Source organism: Salmo salar, chromosome 26 (genome assembly GCF_965601325.2).
Source record: "Salmo salar chromosome 26, fSalSal1, whole genome shotgun sequence".
NCBI lineage: Eukaryota > Metazoa > Chordata > Actinopteri > Salmoniformes > Salmonidae > Salmo > Salmo salar.
In genome coordinates this window covers 6,929,560-6,949,913 of record NC_138316.1, presented here as the reverse complement: position 1 = coordinate 6,949,913, position 20,354 = coordinate 6,929,560, and the positions used below count along the sequence as shown (strand labels likewise).

The following is a 20,354-nucleotide window of genomic DNA, read 5'->3' as shown; positions in this document are numbered from 1 at the left end:
CTGTTTCTTTGTCTCCCTTTCTCCCTCTGTCTCTCCTCTTTATCTTTTCTCTATCTCTTTGTTCATTGCTATAAATGGGAAACGTGGTTGAACTATGGAACGGTTATGACTCTTTATGGTTAGGGATAGGTATAGAGTGGAGGGTTTATGGTAGGGGGTGAGTGGGCCACATAGTGGGTGGAAATCTTTGGGGTCAATTTGTGTTGACCTACATCAGAGCCTGATGCAATTGTGATGTAATTAACTTACAGTACAAGACCACCCACATAAGTACAGTACAAGACCAGCCACATAAGTACAGTACAGTACAAGACCACCCACATAAGTACAGTACAAGACCACCCACATAAGTACAGTACAAGACCACCCACATAAGTACAGTACAAGACCACCCACATAAGAGCTTCTGAAAGGAGGCGGTTTTGTACCCCATAGTGTTGAATAAATCAAAGTACTGGGATTAACTGTTCCTCCTCTCATATATATTCAAATGACTTAACTTACTTATTAGGTTGAATTACCATTCGTTCATTTTGAGTCATTATTTACTCATCATATTAGAATGGGCTTGTGGTGGCACTGGAGGATTTCGTTAGATCGGTTTACCGCTTGGTGACTGTAGTTGTAACATCAGTGGGCTGTGTGTGTGTTTTCGTGTTTGAGAGAGAGAGAGACAGAGAAGAAAAAGGCAACCAGTGAAGAACAAACACCATTGTAAAAACAACCCATATTTATGTTTATTTATTTTCCCTTTTGTACTTTAACTAATTTCCACATCGTTACAACACTGTATATAGCGATAATATGCCATTTGAAATGTCTCTATTCTTTTGGAACTTTTGTGAGTGTAATGTTTACTGTACATTTTTTGTTGTTTATTTCACTATTGTTTATTATCTATTACACTTGTTTTGGCAATGTAAACATTTGTTTCCCATCCCATTTAAGCCCTTAGAATTGAAGAGAGGATTACATGTATGTTGATGTATTTCCCAGTGACAAACAGCCTCTGTTCTTTCTTTCACTTCTTCCATCCCTGCTCGGGTTGCACTTCAAACCCATTTCAGCCATTTCACTGTCAGAGAGGCTTTCAAATAGCTACTTCACTGTTTCATAAAGTTTCCCGTTTCATTACATTTTTGTCATTTAGCATTCATCTTATCCAGAGTGACACAGTATTGAGTTCATGCTTTTTTTGGTACTGGTCTCTCGTGGGAATCGAACTTGTGGGAATTTTTTTTGACTTGATTTTTGATTTGAACCCACAACCCTGGCGTTGCAAGCGCCATGTTCTACCAACTGAGCCACACGGGACCACATAACAAAGTTTCTCCTGAAACTCAACCTTTCCATTTACTGCTCTGAGATGCACTCATGATGAAGCTGGAGCATAATGTAACATGATGGGAGATTTACTATTGAAGTAACATACTGTACTTGTTGGAATGGTCCTCAGCCAGGTGGAAACAGCCCATTATCTCTCCACAGACAGATGCCAGACATCTGTTCCTGTACACTATCCTTCCCTCCATCCCTCCATCTCCTCCTCACCTACTCGCTGCCAGCCAGGGGGTGTTATGGGTAGAGTTCAGAGTGTTCATCAGCCTCAGTCTTTATCACAGGCACAGGTCCACTATCACCAGCTGAGCAGCAGATCCGGAGGTAAACACACACACACACACACACACACACAAACAAACAAATACTGAATGCCACGGCCCGTGGCCCATAATCCTCTCTGATTCAGTCAGGTCTGGCAGATGCTGCTGTATTGTTTGTTTGTTCAGCTCGGAGGTAATCTGGCTGGGTGCAGGAGAGGGGTCAGTGGGGTGGTGTGGTGTGACTGTCATGCTGTACCTGCTCCATAGCTGAGGTTGTGGCACTGTGTGGCACTTAGAGAAGATGTGGGAAATGTGTTCGTATGGGCAAGTGTTTGTATGGGCAATGTTTTTTAAAGGGATAGTTCACCCAAATTACAAAATGATATTGGTTTCCTTACCCTATAAGCAGTCTATGGACAAGGTATGATAGCAATCCATACTTTGCTTTAGTTTCCCTGGCACTGTTTCCACATGCTAATGTTTTAGCATTTGTGGCACAAATCCCATTCAAGTTATGATATTAGCATTTTTTCAAATCGTCTATAAGTGAGTTTGTTGAGCTTCACAAACAATGTTAGATACTTTCGGATGATTTGGACATGATGAGCAAAAAATGCTAAGATCGGTCCCATGACTTGAATGGGATTTGTGCCACAAATGCTAAAATGTTAGCATGTGGAAACAGTTTCAGGGGAACTAAACCAAAGCATAGATTGCTGTCATACCTTGTCCATAGACTGCTTACAGGTTAAGGAAACAAATGTGTATTTTTTTTACTTGGGTGAACTATCCCTTTAAGTGTTTGTATGTATAAGTGTTTGTAGGGTAATGTTTGTAAGTGTTTGTAGAGGAAATGTTGGTGACGGTTTTGCCTGTGAATGCTCAAGCCCAGGCTCTTGGGCTACAACTGAAAGTCTGTGACCCGTTTTCTTTTACCATGATTCTCACTTTTCCCCTCTCTAACCCTACCCCTTTCAACACCCCTATTCCCAACCCCAACCCAAACCCCTCACGCAGAAATGTATGCGGTTCAACCCTAACGCGACTGTGTGGGTTGCCAAGCAGAGGATCCTGTGCACGTTGAGCCAGAGTCTGAAGGATGTGCTGAACTACGGCCTCTTCCAGCCCGCCATGAATGGACGTGATGGGAAGTTCCTGGATGAGGAACGCCTCCTCCTGGAATACCCACAGCCAATCAGCAAAGGAGTTCCAACTCTTGAGGTAGAGCGTCAGCCAATCACTGAACTTGTTACGTATTTAAAAAGGTGTGGTATTTCTATTTCTATGTATTATGGATCCCCATTAGCTGCGGCCAAGGCAGTATAATATCACCATACAAAAGTATAAAAAATATACGTGTGTGTAGAAGAAGTGTGTTAGTATGCGTGTGTCTCTTCGCAGTCCGCGTTGTTCCATAAGGTGTAGTTTATCAATTTTTTAAGTCTGATTTTATTGCTTGCATGAGTTACTTGATGTGGAATAGAGTTCCATGTAGTCATGGCTCTGTGTAGTATTGTGCATTTTCCAGAGTCTGTCCTGGACTTGGGCACTATGAAGAGACCCCAGGTAGCATGTCTTGCGGAGTATGCATGTGTGTCCGAGCTGTGTGCTAGTCGTACAAACAGACAGTTTGTTGCGTTTAACATGTCAATACCTCTCACAAAGACAAGTAGTGGTGCAGGCAATCTCTACTTTGAGCCAGGAGAGATTAGGGCTATAGCGGTATTGATGCACGGACCGGTTTAGGTTTTTACTTTACCTTCTATAAGCATATTTGAAAGTTTGGTTTATTAAATGCGATATGCCGTGTATAAGGTACATTTTTATAGTTTACTTCGCTACTTGAGTCATATCTCTCCACTTTCTCTCTTCATTGTAATTTGCCTATGTCCCTCTTTGTGGCACTTGACCATATGACTGGGCAGTAGTCCAGGTGTGACAAAACAAGGACCTGTTTTGTTGATAGCAAAGTCAAGAAATCAGCAGCACTTTATTACGGACAGACCTCTCCCCATCTTCGCTACCGTTGCATCAATATGTTTTGACCATGGCAGTTTAAAATCCAGGGTTACACCAAGCAGTTTAGTCTGCTCAACTTGTTCAATGTCCACATTATTCATTACAAGATTTAGTTGAAGTTTAGGGCTTAGTGAATGGTTTGTCCCAAATACAAGGCTTTTTTGTTTATATTTAGTTTATTACTTGCCACCCATTCCAAAACTGACTGTAGCTCTTTGCTAAGTGTTGCAGTGATTTAAATTGCTGTGGTAGAGTCATCAGCATACATACTGTAGATACACAGGCTTTACTCAGTGCCAGTGGCAGGTCATTAGTAAAGATTGAAAAAAGTAAGGGGCCCAGACAACTGGATTAGGTTGGAGAGGCTCCCATTAAAGAATACCCTCTGTGTTTTGTTAGACAGGTAACTCTCGATCCACGATATAGCAAGAGAGGTAAAGCCATAACACGTATGTTTTTCCAGCAGCAGATTCTAATCGATAATGTCAAAAGCTGCACTGAAGTCTAACAAAACAGCTCCCACAGTCTTCTTATTATCAGCCAATCATCAGTCATTTGTGTAAGTGCTGTACATGTTGAGTGCCCCTCCCTATAAGCATGCTGAAAGACAATTGTTAATTTGTGTACTGTGAAATAGCATTGTATCTGGTCAAAAACAATTTTTTCAAGAAGTTCACTAAGGGTTGGTAGCAGGCGGATTGGTCGGCTGTTAGAGCCAGTAAAGGGTGCTTTGCTATTCTTGGGTAGCAGAATTACCTTTGCTTCCCTCCAGGCCTGAGGGCACACACTTCCTGTAGGCTTAGATTGATGAGATGGCAAATAGGAGTGGCAATATCGTCCGCTATCATCCTCAGTCATTTTCCATCCAAGTTGTCAGACCCAGGTGGCTTGTCATTGTTGATAGACAACAATTATTATTTCACCTCTTCCACACTCACTTTACGGAATACAAAATTACATTGCTTGTCTTTCATAATTTGTTCAGTTATGCATGGATGTGTATGTTCAGAATTTGTTGTTTGTATGTCATGCCTACATTTGCTAATCTTGCCAATAAAAAAGACTATATCAGTGGGTTTTGTGATGAATGAGCCATTTGATTCAATGAAAGATGGAGCCAAGTTCGCCTTTTTGGTCAAAATCATTTAAGGTGCTCCAAAGCGTTTTATTATCATTATTTATATAATTTATCTTTGTTTCATAGTACAGTTTCTTCTTTTTGTTCAGTTTAGTCACATGATTGCTCAATTTACAGTACATTTGCCAATCGGTTGTGCAGCCAGACTTATTTTCCATTCATTTTGCCTCATCCCTCTCAATCATCCAATTTTTTATTCCTCATCAATCCACAGGGATTTAACAGTTTTTACAGACATTTTCTTAATTGGTGCATGCTTATTAGTAACTGGAAAAAGCAATTTCAGAAATGTGTCAAGTGGAGCGTCTGGTTGCTCCTCATTACACACCACGGACCAACAAATATTCTTTACATCAAAACATAGGAATCACTACAAAAGTTATTGTATGACCTACACTATATTAAGCCCATCCTTTGGAACTTTAGTTTTCCTAGATACAGTGGGGGAAAAAAGTATTTGATCCCCTGCTGATTTTGTACGTTTGCCCACTTACAAAGAAATTATCAGTCTATAATTTTAATAGTAGGTTTATTTGAACAGTGAGAGACAGAATAACAACCAAAAAATCCAGAAAAACGCATGTCAAAAATGTTATAAAATTATTTGCATTTTAATGAGGGAAATAAGTATTTGACCCCTCTGCAAAACATGACTTAGTACTTGGTGGCAAAACCCTTGTTGGCAATCACAGAGGTCAGACATTTCTTGTAGTTGGCCACCAGGTTTGCACACATCTCAGGAGGTATTTTGTCCCACTCCTCTTTGCAGATCTTCTCCATGTCATTAAGGTTTCGAGGCTGACGTTTGGCAACTCGAACCTTCAACTCCATCCACAGATTTTCTATGGGATTAAGGTCTGGAGACTGGCTAGGCCACTCCAGGACCTTAATGTGCTTCTTCTTGAGCCACTCCTTTGTTGCCTTGGCCGTGTGTTTTGGGTCATTGTCATGCTGGAATACCCATCCACGACCCATTTTCAATGCCCTGGCTGAGGGAAGGAGGTTCTCACCCAAGATTTGACAGTACATGGCCCCGTTCATCGTCCCTTTGATGCAGTGAAATTGTCCTGTCCCCTTAGCAGAAAAACACCCCCAAAGCATAATGTTTCTACCTCCATGTTTGACGGTGGAGATGGTGTTTTTTTGCCATCATTGTAATCCTGCCACAAACACACTATACGAAACATTTATTAAACATGAGAATGAGTGTGAGTTTTTGTCACAACCCGGCTCGTGGGAAGTGACAAAGAGCTCTTATAGGACCAGGGCACAAATAATAATATAATAATAATAATCAATAATTTTGCTCTTTATTTAGCCATCTTACATATGAAACCTTATTTGTTCATCAAAAATTGTGAATAACTCACCACAGTTATTCCAATGCAACCCAACTCTGCAATGTTGGGTTGCATTGGAGAGCGTCTCAGTCTTAAATAATTTTCCACACACAGTCTGTGCCTGTATTTAGTTGTCATGCTAGTGAGGGCCGAGAATCCACTCTCTTATAGGTATGTGGTTGCAAAGGGCATCAGTGTCTTAACAGCGCGATTTGCCAAGGCAAGAAACACTGAGGGCAGCCCTATCCAGAAATCTGGCAGTGGCTTCTGATTAAATCGATAAATCAATAAATAAAGAGGTGACTTTTTGAAAGAGTTTTACTTCCGAGTCCCAACCAATTAGCATGGCGTCTCTAGGGAGACTATTACCTTCTCATCCAATAAGAACAACTGTCATTGCTACATGACACCATGTCATGCATATCTGACTGGCCCAAATCCTATTTTTTTTCTCTATCCTCTTTTCCACAGTTCCGCTACAAGAGACGAGTCTACAGGCAGACCCATGTGGAAGAGAAGCAGATTGCCAAACTTCACACCAAGGTGAGTGGTGTGGACAAACTTCACACTCTCTCCTAACAAACAGCTGGGGTCTTACTGCACACATGCACTCACACAAACACAAACACACACTGTTGGGAGCAACAGAGATGCTGGAGTGTCACTTTATCTCACTGTCAGCACACAGGCCCACAAACATCTTCAGTTATGTCAGCTGTTATCACTGTGAGCCTCTGTAGTCTCTCTCTAGTATCCTGTCTGCATGTCTCTCTCTACTCTATACTCTCCTGTCCGCATGTTTACTCTTTACTTTCTGTAAGAGTTAAGGAAGCGAAAATATGGTGATATGGAGAGAGGAAGTTGGTAGTTATTTGCTCCACAGTAGTCAACCACAGAGAGCCTGATAATAGTAAAACCCTTGTGCAGTTCAATCATGTACTGTATGGAGTTAAATTACTGCCACCTACAGTACACTCTCATTTTTCAGAATAAATTATTAGGTTTGATTGTGTTGGGCTGGAGCATAAATGTGTAGCCTGAGAAGGCCCATATCTGGAACTGAAAACCCCTGTTTTAGGGGATGTTTGTCAAGGTGTGTGGCTCTAAGAGCCCTTGTTGTGGGGGACCAGTCCACCTGGGCTCTCTCTCTCTCTCTCTGCCTCCTGACAGGTGACATTTCTGGGTTAGGACTGGAGCAGCTCACCCCTAATGGTGTGTGTTAGAGAGAGAGAGCGAGAGAGAGCACCTATTGGAGTTAGGGATTAGCATGAGAGAGACACAGTGAAGGGAACCTGTCTCGTACCTTTTAAATGCCACGTCCAACACTGGCATTTCACACCTTATAACCACACTTAATTACACAAGGTTTTGCAGCAGTCTGAAATTGAACCAGTAGAAGGTGGAAGAAAGCCCCAAAAAATGTGGATATAAATCTAAGGTGCTGTTACGAAGGTCGTGGGTGGCATTATACAAGTCCATTAGGCCAACAAGCTTCTGAGGAAGTGTGAGAGACAAGTTCGTAATTGTGGTCCATTATCTGTTGGCGAGTTGAGTCAGGATGCCATGGCAAAGGTGGAATTGGCCTGTAAATTATTCAATGGACGTATATTTCATGTCTCGCCTGTGCCCACTTAACCTGGATCACTGTGCATGTGCTCACACATGCACGAACACACATAAGCACACAAAATACGCACTTTCCATATCTGCCGCTGGTAAATGTTCACTGACTGTATGAGGAAAAAATTATGAATACATGACATGTAATAATAATTAGTAAATGATAACTTGATGGTGTGTCATATTCCTTTCTAATTATGTCATTATAAATACATTTATGCTAAGGCAATACACACCTTTTTATTATGTGCCAATAAAGCATCACTGAATTGAGAGAGCAGTATCTGATCGAAAATGAAGGGAGGGTGATATAAAGAGAGTGTGGGAAGTGAGCACATGCTGGTTTCCATACTGGTGTACAGTTCCATGTACTGTATTTCTGACACATATAGATTGACTCTGATGGCGCAGATGAGGTCCACCCCCTACTATGTTCTGCTCTTTCCTCCTCCCTACATTTCTCTCTTTACCTCCGTCTCTTCAAAGATTCAAATTTTTGTCCCCTCCCTCCCTCCCTCCCTCCCTCCCTCCCTCCCTCCCTCCCTCCCTCCCTCCCTCCCTCCCTCCCTCCCTCCCTCCCTCCCTCCCTCCCTCCCTCCCTCCCTCCCTCCCTCCCTCCCTCCTCTACTTCTCCATATGTTCATCATCATTCTCTTCTCCTCTCTCTTCCTCCTCCCTTCCTCCTCTCCTCTCTTCCTATAGTGTTTAGGGAGCTGTTCTCTTATCTATTTATATCTGCCCTGGAAAGCAGATGAGAACACTCATCCCATCGTGCACTCTATGCTCCAATCAGCACACCCCAATCATTCAATCTATCTCTCTTTCTTTTGTTCTCTCTTCCCCTCTTGTGTCCCTGTTTTTCTCTGTCCTCTCTTTTTTCTAACCTTCTCCCCTTCATATCTCTGCCCTGCTCTCACACACACACACACACACACACACACACACACACACACACACACACACACACACACACACACACACACACACACACACACACACACACACACACACTCTCTCTCTCTCTCTCTCTACACTCTCTCTCTCTCCACTCTCTCTCTCTAACTCTCCTTTTTGTCTTGCTCTCCATCTCCAGGCCAACTTGAGAAAGTTTATGGACCTCATCCAGCACCATCAGGTGGAGAAAGTATCTAGGCTGCTGGAGAGAGGGCTGGACCCCAACTACCAGGATACAGAGACCGGTGGTAATACTACACACACACACACGCATGCACAAACACACACATCATGAACACGTGGTTTGACATAATCACAGAGCTAACAAGATAGATACTGCTGAGAAATACCCCCTTGGCACCTCACATTTAAATCCTGTCTGATAATTTCTCCCACCCACTACCAAGACAGCACAACCTAGCCCCGTGATCAATCCCATTGGTTTTTAAATTAACACACAGATCAATGGCAACTCTACTCAACTCTACTCAGAGATCCGTATCATTAGCATCGGGGAGAGTGGCCATAAGCCTCCCTGTGTGGTGTACACAGAGTTAGCAACAAGGGATAAGAACAGGGTAAGAGGGAGCAGGGATGAACATACAGAGCTTAGAAATATGTATATATACTCTATTAGAACTGCGCAAACTATTTTTGCTATTAGTCAAACCCAATGTACTCATGCTCCTATGAAGCATCATTGAACTGGCATTATGTACTGCCAGAATGTACTCCAACGCTCTGAGCATCAATTAACAAACACAGGAGGGTATTTGGAGGCTAAGAGGGGGGTTAATTGATGTGTTAAGGCAATCAATGAAGCTATTAGGGGTATTAGGGCTGTAAGGGTTCTAAAGATTTTCATGAGTTAGTTAGAGGTATTACGGCATTTTAAGAGCTGGGGACACAGTCAGCATTGTGTGAATAAAGTACTGGACAACCTGGATAAATGCAGAGCAAATGCAGCCTTGCAGTTAAGGCTTATAAAGAAGTACCTAAAGGAAAGGGCTCGTAGCAGAGAAATTGAGGGGGTATTAATGGGATATAAGGGTAATGGTAGATTAAGCCTTATTGCTGGGAGACTGAGGGATAAGAGCAGCTTGTAGAATAGCGCTCAATTATAGAACTCTGGCTCACTATTGATTTTGGTTGTAGAAGTGCACACACAGACATGGACATAGGCATAGTCAGGCACACACACACACACACACACACGTTCTGTTCTAAATCCCAAGCTAATTACATCACAATTACATAGGGCTCAGATGTAGGCTGACACAAATTGACCCCGAATATTTCCACCAACTGTGTCGCCCAGAATGTAGTCTCATACAACTATGTTCTATTCCATATTAATTTGAATTGTTTGAATTAATTTCAAGATCTCACAGAGGAATTGGTATCTTTGTATACCTGTCTTAGAAGTGCAATGTGTTATTGCTACATAAATTTTTTTTACTTTTGAATGATTGATATATAGCCATTGATTCTTGAAGAACCCCATCAGAACCCACAATATAACCCTGTTTTACTCCATTGTTTGTAAGAATGTAATTGTAAACAAACACTGTTATATATATTTTATATATATATATATTAAAAACTATCATTTTGATCTCATCGATGGTCAATCCTTGCATCCATAGCTCTGTCCATTCATTTGAGAGTGGTTACATTTCTCCAGCCATTCCTCAGGTTTTTACCAAAACAAGTGGCGGGGTGCCTGCTTTGTTGTTGTTTGTTTTGCAGATTGCCCCTTTAAATGAACACACTTTGCCATGATGACACTTTCATGAGTGCTGCAATATCATTCATAACAACCTTCTAATGCTGTACAGTAGAACATGGTCAAAGGCTGCTATATGGTTTTTCTATATTGTTAAGGTCTGTTAATAATACAGTAGAGTATGTTAAAGTCCAAGTGCAGTCAAAAACATGATTTATCTGTGTTTTACAGTGGAGGAAAAAAGTATTTGATCCCCTGCTGATTTTGTACGTTTGCCCACTGATAAAGAAAGGATCAGTCTATAATTTTAATGGTAGGTTTATTTGAACAGTGAGAGACAGAATAACAACAAAAAAATCCAGAAAAACGCATGTCAAAAATGTTATAAATTGATTTGCATTTTAATGAGGGAAATAAGTATTTGACCCCCTCTCAATCAGAAAGATTTCTGGCTCCCAGGTGTCTTTTATACAGGTAACGAGCTGAGATTAGGAGCACACTCTTAAAGGGAGTGATCCTAACCGCAGCTTGTTACCTGTAAAAAAGACACCTGTCCACAGAAGCAATCAATCAATCAGATTCCAAACTCTCCACCATGGCCAAGACCAAAGAGCTCTCCAAGGATATCAGGGACTAGATTGTAGACCTACACAAGGCTGGAATGGGCTACAAGACCATCGCCAAGCAGCTTGGTGAGAAGGTGACAACATTTGGTGCGATTATTTGCAAATGGAAGAAACACAAAAGAACTGTCAATATCCCTCGGCCTGGGGCTCCATGCAAGATCTCACCACGTGGAGTTGCAATGATCATGAGAACGGTGAGGAATCAGCCCAGAACTACACGGGAGGATCTTGTCAATGAGCTCAAGGCAGCTGGGACCATAGTCACCAAGAAAACAATTGGTAACACACTACGCCGTGAAGGACTTAAATCCTGCAGCGCCCGCAAGGTCCCCTTGATCAAGAATACATATACATGCCCGTCTGAAGTTTGCCAATGAACATCTGAATGATTCAGAGGACAACTGGGTGAAATTGTTGTGGTCAGATGAGACCAAAATGGAGCTCTTTGGCATCAACTCAACTCGCCATGTTTGGAGGAGGAGGAATGCTGCCTATGACCCCAACAACACCATCTCCACCGTCAAACACGGAGGTGGAAACATTATGATTTGGGGGTGTTTTTCTGCTAAGGGGACAGGACAACTTCACCGCATCATTTGACGGGGCCATGTACTGTCAAATCTTGGGTGAGAACCTCCTTCCCTCAGCCAGGGCATTGAAAATGGGTCATGGATGGGTATTCCAGCATGACAATGACCCAAAACACACGGCCAAGGCAACAAAGGGGTGGCTCAAGAAGAAGCACATTAAGGTCCTGGAGTGGCCTAGCCAGTCTCTAGACCTTAATCCCATAGAAAATCTGTGGAGGGAGCTGAAGGTTCGAGTTGCCAAACGTCAGCCTCGAAACCTTAATGACTTGGAGAAGATCTGCAAAAGGAGTGGGACAAAATCCCTCCTGAGATGTGTGTAAACCTGGTGGCCAACTACAAGAAATGTCTGACCTCTGTGATTGCCAACAAGGGTTTTGCCACCAAGTACTAAGTCATGTTTTGCAGAGGGGTCAAATACTTATTTCCCTCATTAAAATGCAAATCCTTTTATAACATTTTTGACATGCGTTTTTCTGGATTTTTTGTTGTTGTTATTCTGTCTCTCACTGTTCAAATAAACCTACCATTAAAATTATAGACTGATCATTTCTTTGTAAGTGGGCAAACGTACAAAATCAGCAGGAGATCAAATACTTTTTTCCCCCACTGTATATATATTTCCACACCATGAGGTTGGAATAATACTGTGAAATTGTGAAAAAGAGGATAATGCCATTTTAGTGTAAGAGCTATTTGAAAAAGACTGCCTGAAATGTTAGCCTGTTTTGGTGGGAGGGAGTTCTGGCCTACCTGGTGAAATCAAATTGGTTAATAGACCAATAAGACAGATATTTCCAAACCTCTGCCAATAACAGCTAGTTTTCAGTTTTCCCCACCCCCCTCAGACCACTCCAAGACAGTCCTAGCAAAATTCTTGCTTGAGAAATTGCTCTTTGCTAAGAAGCTATTTTTGTGTCTTTTTGACCATTTTAATCGAAAACAATCACAGGTTTCCATCCAATTTGTGACAGATTTTCAAGCAAATATAAAAAAATCTGCATAAAACAATAGGTGCATTCTCCTCCAGAAATGTGTTTTCATCAAACTGACTTTTTGCGGATCAAAGGCTGTGCGTATAAGTAGTGCACATAGAAATAACTTTTGCCGTTAAATTCCATGCCTTGAATGAAAAATACAAGTTAAATAGGTTTCCATCACATTTTCAATTCTGCTGATTGTTTTGTCACAAAAAATTATTGCATTATATAGCAAATGTTCCCACTCTGGTCTTGGCACATCCGCTTTAGTCAACAGCTCACAGATACAGTGCGGGGAGGCTACCTAAGTTATGAGATTATTATAAATAAAAGCGATATTATTTGTATTTGTCAAAAGGCAGCCAAGCATTGATCATCATTTCACCAGAATAAGACCCTCGATATTTATTTATTGGAAAGGAGCATCAAGCTCATCACCTTGCACATTCACCATCTTTTGAAGTTAATCATAACTTATTTAATCTGTAGTCTAATTAACCGAGTCGTAGTGGGAGCATATATCATGTATCACACAACATATCATGTGACTCCAAGTTTACTTTGATATGATGGTTATTATATCAATATTTGAGGCTAAAGCCTTTTCCACAAACATTTGTCGCATTATTCATTTCACCGTCACAAAAAGATCTCACCGTGTCGAACTAACAAATGATCTATCTGCATCTATCAAATTGTACCAGCATTTCATGTTTCCATCAGACCAGTCGTGACTTTTTTCATGCGTCAGGTAATTCATCCTCATGAAATGGTTGGAGGGAAACGTGGTTAGTAAGGTACTTAATTGTTACCCGGAAATGGTATTGAGATAAATAAAAATGGCTACATTGGATCTTTAACCAATGTGTCACTGCCACTGCCAGTATAAATCCACTTATTGACCAATGGACGGACATCAGTGTAGACGGATGAGTGGCCGAGTGTGGATGAATTTCGTGTGACTGCGGTGGTTGGATGATGAATGACACTGACAGCGGAGAGAAAAGTGAAGATGGACAATAGAGTGATGGGAGAACCCCATCACTGTTCTGTTCTTTTCTGTTCTGTTGTCTGTTCTCTTGTCTGTTCTGTCTTGTCCTGTTCTGTTCTGTTGGCTGTTCTGATCCTTTCTGTTGGCTGTTCTTTTCTGTTCTGTTGTCTGTTGTGTCTGTGTTGTGGTTCCTCTATGCAGTGGTGTAAAGTACTTAAGTACAAATATTTGGAAGTACTACTTAAGTAGTTTTTTGGGGTATTTGTACTTTACTTTGCTATTCATATTTTTGACAACTTTTACTTTTAATTCACTACATTCCTAAAGGAAAGTATGTACTTTTTACTCCATATGTTTTCCCTGACACCCAAAAGTATTCGTTACACTTCGAATGCTTAGCAGGACAGGAGAATTGTCTAATTCACACACTTATCAAGAGAACATCCCTGGTCATCCTTACTGCCTCTGATCTGGTGGACTCACTAAACACATGCTTCATTTGTAAATGATGTCTGAGTGTTGGAGTGTGCCCCTGGCTATCCGTAAAAAAAAAAGAATGGTGCGTCAGGTTTGCTGAATATAAGGAATTTGAAATAATTTATATTTTTACTTTTACTTTTGATACTTAAGGATATTTTAGCAATTACATTTACTTTTGATACTTAAGTATGTTTAAAACCAAATACTTATAGACTTTTACTCAAGTAGGAATTTACTGCGTGACTTTCACTTTTACTTGAGTCATTTTCTATTAAGGTATCTTTATTTTTACTCAAGTATGACAATTTGGTACTTTTTCCACCACTACCTCTATGCCCTATAATTCCTTTATGGTTCCATTTTGTCTGTTTTCTGTTCTTTTTCTGTTCCATTCTGACTGTGTTCCTATGTTATGTTGCATTCTGTGCTCTGATCCATCTTTGGTCCCTTCTCTGTTCTGTTCTCTTCTAATTTGTCTGTGGTGTTCTAACAGTACTCACAAACAGTTTGTTCACTGTGTCCATCCCGTTCAGAATCACCAAAATGAAAGCTGCTGTAGACAGGCAAGGAACATCGTAATTGTTGATAAAATGATGGATCGAGAGAATGTTAACCTCGTTCAACCATCGTAAACGAGCAAGCTTCCATTCTGAAACTAAATGAGAGTGCAGCAGTCAACATGGTGAATCAGTCTAACAGAATGTGGCCTCAGGCAAAATAAGGTAGAGACCCATGGTCTACACTTTATCCTGTCTATGTCATTCTACAGAGACCCCCCTGACATTTGCGGCCCACCTGGATAACGTGGTGGAGATTATAAAGGTTCTGAAGAACGGAGGGGCTCACCTGGACTTCAGGGCCAAAGATGGCATGACGGCCCTACACAAAGCTGCTAGGTCCAAGAACCAGGTTACTCTGACGGTACGGACACGCACACGTTGGTGTGGTACGGACACACACACACCAACTCACGCATGCGTACTCACATGCACATGAACACACACAACATTAACCCTGCCACTCTTAAGCTTACCCATATGTTGTATTGATAAGTATTGTATTTATTATGGATCTCCATTAGCTGCTACTCTTCCTGGGATCCAGCAAAATTAAGGCAGTTTATACAATTTTAAAAACATTACAATATATTTACAACAGATTTTACATCACATTAAGTGTGTGCCCGCAGGCTCCTACTCTACTACCACATATCTACAACACAAAATGCATGTTTACGTGTGTGTACAATGCATATATTATCGTGTGTGTGTCTGTGCCTGTGTTTGTGTCTCTTCACAGTCCCGCTGTTCCATAAGGTGTATTTTGATCTGTATTTTAAATCTAATGTCAATGTGTGTGTGCCTGCCTGCGTCTGTGTATGTGTGTGTGTGTGTTACAGACCCTGTTGGAGCTTGGTTTGTCTCCAGACTATAAGGACAGTCGGGGTCTGACTGCGCTCTATCACACAGCCATGGTGGGTGGAGATCCGTTCTGCTGTGAGTTGCTGCTACATGAACACGCCACCGTTTGCTGCCAGGACGAAAACGGCTGGCACGAAGTCCACCAGGTACACACACACACACACACACACACACACACACACACACACACACACACACACACACACACACACACACACACACACACACACACACACACACACACCCGCAGAGGCTGAGGAAAAACACACACACAGGCACACGCATGTACACACACATACTTTTTCCCTGTACGTGTGTGTACATGCGCGTGCATGTGTGTGTACTGATGGTTGATAGCTCTCCTAGACCCTCTCCCTTCCTGTTTTACTCTGATTGCTATCAGCTCTAGCCAGCAGTAATTCCTGACGTACTGACGTACTGTATTGTCTCTCCTCTAGAACACGGCACTGTCAGCATATCAAACACAACTCTTCTCTAGGTTAGCCTATCAGTTAACTATCATCAAAACGCATTCATTTTCATCCTCCGAAAACGAGCCTTGCCCATGGGCTACGGAAATGCCTCTTTCCTTTGCTCTCTCCTCCCTCGCTCCCTCACTGACTCTCTTTCACTCACTCTCTGTCAACCTGATACTATAAATGACTTTGGATCTATGTAGGTTTTCAAATTATACTTTGATACATGTTTCCTTATTTAGCACTGGTGTCTTTCTACATCTGTTCACTACACCCCCCTAGAATTGATTCTTCCATCTGATGACTGGGTTCAAACTAAGGGCGTAATATCACAAACTCCAAGGCCTCAGTGCTGCCTCTTCTGCCGAACACTGACATCTACTGGACGTGTCATGTAACTGCAGCCTGAATCTAGGGAAAAGTTATATACAGTCGTATGAAAAAGTTTGGGCACCCCTGACAATTTCCATGATTTCCATTTATAAATAATTGGGTGTTTGGATCAGCAATTTCATTTTGATCTATCAAATAACTGATGGACACAGTAATATTTCAGTAGTGAAATGAGGTTTATTGGATTAACAGAAAATGTGCAATACGCATCAAAACAAAATTAGACAGGTGCATAAATGTAGGCACCCCAATAGAAAAATCACATCAATATTTAGTAGAGCCTCCTTTTGCTAAAATAACAGCCTCTAGACGCTTCCCATAGCCTCTAATGAGTGTGTGGATTCTGGATGAAGGTATTTTGGACCATTCCTCCTTACAAAACATCTCCAGTTCAGTTAGGTTTGATGGTTGCCGAGCATGGACAGCCCGCTTCAAATCATCCCACAGATTCTCAATGATATTCAGGTCTGGGGACTGGGATGGCCATTCCAGAGCATTGTACTTGTTCCTCTGCATAAATGCCCGGGTAGATTTTGAGCAGTGTTTTGGGTCGTTGTCTTGTTGAAATATCCAGCCCCGGTGTAACTTCAACTTTGTGACTGATTCTTCAACATTATTCCCAAGAATCTGCTGATTTTGAGTGGAATCCATGCGACCCTCAACTTTAACAAGATTCCCACTACCGGCACTGGCCACACAGCCCCACAGCATGATGGAACCCCCACCAAATTTTACTGTGGGTAGCAAGTGTTTTTCTTGGAACGCTGTGTTCTTTTGCCGCCATGCATAACGTCCCCTGTTATGACCAAATAACTCAATCTTTGTTTCATCAGTCCACAGCACCTTATTCCAAAATAAAGCTGGCTTGTCCAAATGTGCGTTTGCATACCTCAAGCGACTCTGTTTATGGCGTGTGTGCAGAAAAGGCTTCTTCCGCATCACTCTCCCATACAGCTTCTCCTTGTGCAAAGTGCGCTGAATTGTTGAACGATGCACAGTGACACCATCTGCAGCAAGATGAGGTTGTAGGTCTTTGGAGGTGGTCTGTGGGCTGTTTTTGACCGTTCTCACCATCCTTCGCCTTTGCCTCTCCAATATTTTACTTGGCCTGCCACTTCTGGCCTTAACAAGAACTGTGCCTGTGGCCTTCCATTTCCTCACTATGTTCCTCACAGTGGACACTGACAGCTTACATCTCTGCGATAGCTTTTTGTAGCCTTCCTCTAAACCATAATGTTGAACAATCTTTGTTTTCAGGTAATTTGAGAGTTGTTTTGAGGCCCCCCATGTTGCCACTCTTCAGAGGAGACTCAAAGAGAACAACAACTTGCAATTGGCCACCTTAAATACCTTTTCTCATGATTGGATGCACTTGTCTATGAAGTTCAAGGCTTAATGAGCTCACCAAACCAATTGTGTGTTCCAATTAATCAGTGCTAAGTAGTTACAGGTATTCAAATCAACAGAATGACAAGGGTGCCCACATTTTTGCATAGCCTATTTTTCAAATCTGATTTAATTTCATACAACTTAATATTGCTACACTAAAAATATGTGTCTGGACAATACCCCAGAACTCAGCTTTTATTAGAAAATGAATGGCATGCCACTGTGATCATTTTCTGTGACGACAGAGTAAATTATTATGCAGCCTCAGAGGGGTGCACAAACTTTTTCATACGACTGTACCTTGTTTCACCATGTGTATCATATGTGGTATATTTAACCAATAAGGCACGAGGGAGTGTGGTATATGGCCAATAGACCACACTAAGGGCTGTTCTTACAGACAACGCAACGCGACCTGGATACAGTCCTTAGCCATGGTATATTGGCCATATTGCACAAACCCCTGAGGTGCCTTATTGCAATTCTAAACTGGTTACCAACATAATTAGACCAGTAAATAGTAATTTTTTGTCATACCCGTGGTATCTGTTTATAATTATAAAAAGGGTGGTTCGAGCCCTGAATGCTGATTGGCTGAACGCTGTGTTATATCAGACAGTATATCAAGGGTATGACAAAACACATATTTTTACTGCTCTAATTATGTTGGTAAGTATTCAGACCCTTTGCTATGAGGTTTAAAATTGAGCTCAGGTGTATCCTGTTTCCATTGATAATCCTTGAGACCTTTCTAGAACTTGATTGGAGTCCACGTGTAGTAAATTCAATTGATTGGACATTATTTGGAAAGGCACACATCTGTCTATATAAGGTCCCACAGTTGACAATGCATGTCAGAGAAAAAACCAAGCCATGAGGTCGAAGGAATTGTCCATAGTGCTCTGAGACAGGATTTTGTTGAGGCTCAGATCTGGAGAAGGGTACCAAAACATTTCTGCAGCATTGAAGGTCCCCAAGAACACAGTGGCCTCCATCATTATTAAATAGAAGAAGTTTGGAACCGCAAAGACTCTTCCTAGAGCAAACTGAGCAATCGGGTGAGAAGGGCCTTGGTCAGGGAGGTGACCAAGAACCCGATGGTCACTCTGACAGAGTTCCAGAGTTCCTCTGTGGAGATGGGAGAACCTTCCAGAAGTACAACCATCACTGCAGCACTCCACAATTACATTTACATTACATTTAAGTCATTTAGCAGACGCTCTTATCCAGAGCGACTTACAAATTGGTGCATTCACCTTATGATATCCAGTGGAACAACCACTTTACAATAGTGCATCTAAATCTTTTAAGGGGGGGGGGGGGGGTTAGAAGGATTACTTTATCCTATCCTAGGTTTTCCTTAAAGAGGTGGGGTTTCAGGTGTCTCCGGAAGGTGGTGATTGACTCCGCTGTCCTGGCGTCGTGAGGGAGCTTATTCCACCATTGGGGTGCCAGAGCAGCGAACAGTTTTGACTGGGCTGAGTGGGAACTGTGCTTCCTCAGAGGTAGGGGGGCCAGCAGGCCAGAGGTGGATGAACGCAGTGCCCTTGTTTGGGTGTAGGGCCTGATCAGAGCCTGAAGGTATGGAGGTGCCGTTCCCTTCACAGCTCCGTAGGCAATCACCATGGTCTTGTAGCGGATGCGAGCTTCAACTGGAAGCCAGTGGAGAGAGCGGAGGAGCGGGGTGACGTGAGAGAACTTGGGAAGGTTGAACACCAGACGGGCTGCGGCGTTCTGGATGAGTTGTAGGGGTTTAATGGCACAGGCAGGGAGCCCAGCCAACAGCGAGTTGCAGTAATCCAGACGGGAGATGACAAGTGCCTGGATTAGGACCTGCGCCGCTTCCTGTGTGAGGCAGGGTCGTACTCTGCGAATGTTGTAGAGCATGAACCTACAGGATCGGGTCACCGCCTTGATGTTAGTGGAGAACGACAGGGTGTTGTCCAGGATCACGCCAAGGTTCTTAGCACTCTGGGAGGAGGACACAAGGGAGTTGTCAACCGTGATGGCGAGATCATGGAACGGGCAGTCCTTCCCCGGGAGGAAGAGCAGCTCCGTCTTGCCGAGGTTCAGCTTGAGGTGGTGATCCGTCATCCACACTGATATGTCTGACAGACATGCAGAGATGCGATTCGCCGCCTGGTTATCAGAAGGGGGAAAGGAGAAGATTAATTGTGTGTCGTCTGCATAGCAATGATAGGAGAGACCATGTGAGGATATGACAGAGCCAAGTGACTTGGTATATAGCGAGAATAGGAGAGGGCCTAGAACAGAGCCCTGGGGGACACCAGTGGTGAGAGCGCATGGTGCGGAGACAGATTCTCGCCACGCCACCTGGTAGGAGCGACCTGTCAGGTAGGACGCAATCCAAGCGTGGGCCGCGCCGGAGATGCCCAACTCGGAGAGGGTGGAGAGGAGGATCTGATGGTTCACAGTATCAAAGGCAGCAGATAGGTCTAGAAGGATGAGAGCAGAGGAGAGAGAGTTAGCTTTAGCAGTGCGGAGAGCCTCCGTGACATAGAGAAGAGCAGTCTCAGTTGAATGCCCAGTCTTGAAACCTGACTGATTAGGATCAAGAAGGTCATTCTGAGAGATATAGCAGGAGAGCTGGCC

At 42.6% G+C, this 20,354-nt stretch overlaps 1 protein-coding gene across 1 annotated transcript in view; it reads left to right on the top strand.

The window, feature by feature from the left end:
• The first annotated feature begins 2,471 nt into the window (after window positions 1-2,471).
• The window catches only part of LOC106587060 (SH3 and multiple ankyrin repeat domains protein 2), a 189,437-nt gene continuing 171,554 nt past the window's right edge, over window positions 2,472-20,354 (top strand). Inside the window, exons 1-5 of the mRNA XM_082969923.1 lie at window positions 2,472-2,822; window positions 6,570-6,641; window positions 8,812-8,920; window positions 14,832-14,983; window positions 15,462-15,629. Of these exons, the coding sequence (XP_082826049.1) occupies window positions 2,625-2,822; window positions 6,570-6,641; window positions 8,812-8,920; window positions 14,832-14,983; window positions 15,462-15,629 (699 nt within the window). The 5' untranslated portion in view covers window positions 2,472-2,624. The remainder of the gene's footprint in view (window positions 2,823-6,569; window positions 6,642-8,811; window positions 8,921-14,831; window positions 14,984-15,461; window positions 15,630-20,354) is intronic.